At 52.4% G+C, this 5,000-nt stretch overlaps 1 protein-coding gene across 1 annotated transcript in view; it reads right to left on the reverse strand.

The window, feature by feature from the left end:
• Window positions 1-2,077, reverse strand: part of LOC123511263 (MOB kinase activator-like 2) — a 42,994-nt gene extending 40,917 nt beyond the window's left edge. The window contains exon 1 of the mRNA XM_045267000.1: window positions 1,398-2,077. Within this exon, the coding sequence (XP_045122935.1) occupies window positions 1,398-1,672 (275 nt within the window). The 5' untranslated portion in view covers window positions 1,673-2,077. The remainder of the gene's footprint in view (window positions 1-1,397) is intronic.
• Window positions 2,078-5,000: the final 2,923 nt, after the last annotated feature.

Raw genomic sequence — 5,000 nt, forward strand, 5'->3', positions numbered from 1 at the left:
TCAACCACTTCCCTAGCCTGGCCGCCTCCTCCTCCACTCCTATCCATCTCCTGCCTCTACCAGTACTACTAACATAGACTATTCTAAGTTCGAAGTCTCCCTACCTTTCATCAAATTAACTTACCTTGCTTTGGATGCTTCCCACGGCACATCTTAAACACCTTACATTAACCAGACCTTTCTTCTTCCCACTCTTTGTCTACCAGTTCTCCTTCACTAGCTACTCCACCTGCTACCTTCCTCCCTTCACCCTCCTCTCTTTTTTTCTTCTCTGTCTCTCTCCAGCCTCCACCACAGCTATTGGAAAGCATTATACCACCGGAAACTCTACCTCCTCCTCCTCTTCCTCTTCCATCCCTCCCGGAGTTCCTGCCACGGGTATGACAACGATACAAAAAGCAACAATGGTTCCCCTCCTCCCATGCCTTTCTCACTCTCTCTTTCTCTCCTCCCCACCTGCATACAACGCTGCACATACAAACACACACAGGATGGCACATGCATAGTCAAGTTGTTAGTGTGTGTGTGTGTGTGTGTGTGTGTGTGTGTGTGTGTGTGTGTGTGTGTGTGTGTGTGTGTGTGCAAATCTCGCCTTGGTGATGAAACCTTCAAACACAACAGCAGAACATTTAGCTACATCCGTGCGGGGCCTTTGTAATGCTACACTCCCCCTCCCCAATCGCCGCCTGCACCGCTACCTCCCTCCCTCCCTCTCTCACTCCTTCCTCCCAATAACACCGAGAGTGGATTTAAACGGTAGTCGACATTAAAGAACGGTACAGCTGAGAGAGAGAGAGAGAGAGAGAGAGAGAGAGAGAGAGAGAGAGAGAGAGAGAGAGAGAGAGAGAGAGAGAGAATAAAAGAGGAAAGGGAACAGAAATGAGAGAACAGATAAAGGAAGGAGAGAGAGAGAGAGAGAGAGAGAGAGAGAGAGAGAGAGAGAGAGAGAGAGAGAGAGAGAGAGAGAGATACTGCGTACATTTCAGGACAAGCATATTTGAAAGCGAGGCGTTACGTGCACACCTCAGCAGATTGGTGGGATAATAATAGCATGCGGGTGTGTGGTGTGTGAGTGACCACGCATGGCAGGCAGGCGGGCGGGCAAGCAGGGACCCGCCTACGTCCACTTCAAACCCTCACCACCACTCAGCAACCCGGTTCAAAGACGGCGGCGGCGGCGGCTGGCTGCGTGACGGGTAGCCAACGTCCACCAGGCAGCCGCAGCCACGCCAGGGCCTCCACGCCGTACCACACCTTCCCACAGCACCGTCAGGTCTCTTAACTGTACCACCGCCGCTAATACAACTCCCATTACTGATGGTATTGGTAATGGCGATGTCAGATTATTGGTTCCCAGCGGCCCTCCCCTCCCTGTCACCCTGCCCCTGGAGACTCACGTGACGAGGTTGTTGAAGAGGTTGGAAGGCGCCTGCAGGAGTCTGATCTTCTTGTGGCAGTGGTCCAGGATGGTGGAGAAGCGCTCGCTGAGGCTCTCGCTGAGAGGGGAGGGCACCTTGAGGTGCTGGGGGTGGTGGGGGTGAGTGTGTGGCGTGCGAAGGAACCCCATGCCTGCTGCTGCTGCTGTTCCCGTCTGCTGGCCACCCTCCTGCTGGGGTGACGGCGGCGCTGAGTGGTGAGTGGTGTACAGAGGGGCGGCCCCTGTCACCAGCATCAGTGCACACGACGGTGCACTCACGCACCACGCACACTGGTCTTGGCGAACACTTGGTGCGCCCTCCGATCACCACAGGGTGCACATGAGGCAGCCGAGGCGTGCACTCGCCATGGTGCACAGGAAAGTCTGTACTACTTCAAGGTGACGTAAGCCAACCTTTCACCAGTGCACTAAGGTGTGCACCACTCGGGCGGCAGTGTGTGCACAGAGGACGTGCACCAAACACTTGCACGGGCTCACCAGGCCGCGCTGTGTCTCGGAGGAGTGTTCACTGCCTCCACCACACCGCGGCACACAAATATAACAACGCAGGTCGTATCACCAACACGCCCGAGGAGAGGAGAGCAAGGCCGACACACCCTACCGAGGCTGAGGCAGACGGCGCACTGACAGGCGACAGCACCAGCTGGTGGTGTAGGGTGGGTCGGCCCCGCTCGGCCCCGCTCGGCTCCCCCCGCCGATCAGCTGACTGCCTCGGGCTAACATATGGCCGCGACTTCACCAAAACAAAGACACGCCACCTACGACGCACAAACGTACACACTCCTCCATACACATCCACGCCTACACACAACCACCGTGTCCAGGACGGCCAGGCAGCAGGCCCGAGCTGACACACGCCCACACACACACACACACACACACACACACAAACACACACGCACACTCGGGACGAGGATCAATGGACCGCATACATACCTACACACACACACACACACACACACACACACACTTCCGGCTTAGACAAACACATGCACGCACGCCCTTACTTGCTTGAAGGTGTGTGTGTGTGTGTGTGTGTGTAATTTTACCCACGAATCTCTTTCTCTCTCTCTCTCTCTCTCTCTCTCTCTCTCTCTCTCTCTCTCGCAGAGTGGCATACACCTGATCAGCATGCCAAGACAAGGAGACAAGGTGTACTGACCTCTGCCTCTACTCAACCTTTTGGTGGTGATGCTCATTAGGGAGTCGTGGTGATGGTGGTGTGATTGCGTCAATGGGAAGGTGGGGGTGACTCATCTTAGTGGTGAAGGTGGTGCTTGGTGGTGGTGGTGGTGAAAGGAGTGAAGGTAGTGACGTGACAAGGGCAGTAAGTGGTGGTGGTGGTGGTGGTGGAGATATAGGGGACGATAAGTGGATAATGTTAAGTGTGGCTAAAAATGGCTGTGGTGGTTGCTGTCGCTAAGTAGTAGTAGTAGTAGTAGTAGTAGTAGTAGTAGTAGTAGTAGTAGTAGTAGTAGTAGTAGTAGTAGTAGTAGTAGTAGTAGTAGTCACCACAATTAACTACAAATATGGTGATGATGGTGACATTGAAGGTGGTGATGAAAGTGGTGAGTGGTGATGGTGATGGTGATGGTGATGGTAGCAGCAACAGTAACAGTCCTAATGGTAGCAATAGTGATAGTGGTGGTGACAGTGGTGGTGATGGTGGTGGTGGTGACGAGACAATGGCACGCTCATCACCACTACACATTTCAAGTGTGACCAACTGCTTCTTGACCCTTCACCTCCTCCTCCTCCACAACAATGCCTCTCCTCCTCCTCCTCCTCCTCCTTCTCCTTCTTCTTCTTCTTCTTCTTCTTCTCCTCCTCCTCCTCCACTTCACCTTATTTCGAGGCAAAAGAGGACGAGGTGAGGCATATAGTGGTGATGGTGGTTGTGGTGATGTAGATGCAGTGGTGGTGGTGGTGGTGGTGGTTATGCAGGTGTGTTGATGATGGTGGTGGGCAAGCAAGACAGGTGTGTTGGTGGTGTTGATTAGATTGTACAGGTGTGGTGGTGGTGGTGGTGGTATGGTACGAAAATGTGACGCGGCGGTAGGTGTGGTGGTGGTGGTGATGGCGGTGGTGATGTAAGGTAATTATAATCAGGTGAGGTACAGGCAGGTGTGTTGGCACAATCACAGGTATGAAGCCTTGAGAATCGTGATTACTGTAGATGATTAACTCTCTCATAACTGCCATGAATACTGCTCACACACACACACACACGAAGAGGTTCACAAAAAGATGGATTTCAGTTAACTAAACATATAACTTCGCCAATAAAGACATAAATACCTGTGATGGAGGAAGAGGAAGAGGAGGAAGAGGAAGAGGAGGAGGAGGAGGAGGAGGAGGTAAGAGAAACAAGGAGTGAATAAGTGAATAAATCAATAACAGGATAAAGCTGGATTGACGTTACGAGTGAATAATTAGCAACAACAAAAAGCTGGATACGGAGAAACAACTCTAACACACATACACACACACACACACGGCCGAGCAACTTTCATCCCATCCCATTCAATCCATCCATTCATTCCCCCATTCACACAACCAGTCTCCTAAACCCCACCCCCCACTACAACCCCTCCCCTCCTCCTTCATTAGCAACACCCCGTCAGGTATAACTCGCTATATTGAAAAATTAATAGACTAATCAAGTTCATGGAGCGAAACACGAACTCTAATAATTAAGGAGAGAAAAAAGAGAGTGAGAGAAAGTGGAAGCGAGCCAACATTATCCTCTCTCTCTTCCTCTTCCTCCTCCTCCTCTCCCTCCCAGTGCCAGGAGTCGCAACATGGCGGCCCTCCAGCGTCATTTATACCCCTTCCGACGAGCCACGGAGCGTCTGCCAGGAAGGAGGCGGCCTGGGGCATGACAAATGAGAGGAATATCGCCATCCTACATCCCCGCCAGGTGGAGGAGGAGGAGGAGGAGGAGGAGGAGGAGGAGGAGGAGGAGGAGGAGGAGGAGCCAAGTGAGAGAAATGGAAGGAAAGAATACATAAGGTGAAGGATGTTCTGTGTGTGTGTGTGTGTGTGTGTGTGTGTGTGTGTGTGTGTGTGTGTGTGTGTCGTTACTTTATACCAGGAACGGTGTCGCTTGCTTACGTACATACAGTGGCGTCAGACACCTCCCCCACACACACACCAGGAAAAGCTGCAGTTTGCTCCCCCGCGCCGCCTTCCCCCATTAAGCAAATGTCCTTGAGGTTCCCAGTGGGTGGCGCGCTGGTGTTCCCTGTTGCCTCAAACCTCCGCAACTCACCCTGCCTTCTCCCAACCCCCACCACCACCACCACCACCACCACCACCTCCTCCTCCTCCTCCTCCTCCTCCTCGCTGACCTAATAACGCAACTCAACTTGACCTAATACCGAAAAGTGAAGAAAACTGCCCTTGCTTGACCTAATAACCTAACCTAACCTAACCTAGCCTAGCCTAGCCTAGCCTAACCTAACTTGACTTAACCTAACCTGACCTAATGAAATAATGAAAAAGTACAGCCTAACGTAGATTTATCTCACCTGACCTCACCTGACCCTGCCTTGTTTAACCT

This window comes from Portunus trituberculatus, chromosome 31, assembly GCF_017591435.1.
Source record: "Portunus trituberculatus isolate SZX2019 chromosome 31, ASM1759143v1, whole genome shotgun sequence".
In the NCBI taxonomy this organism is placed as follows: Eukaryota; Metazoa; Arthropoda; class Malacostraca; order Decapoda; family Portunidae; genus Portunus; species Portunus trituberculatus.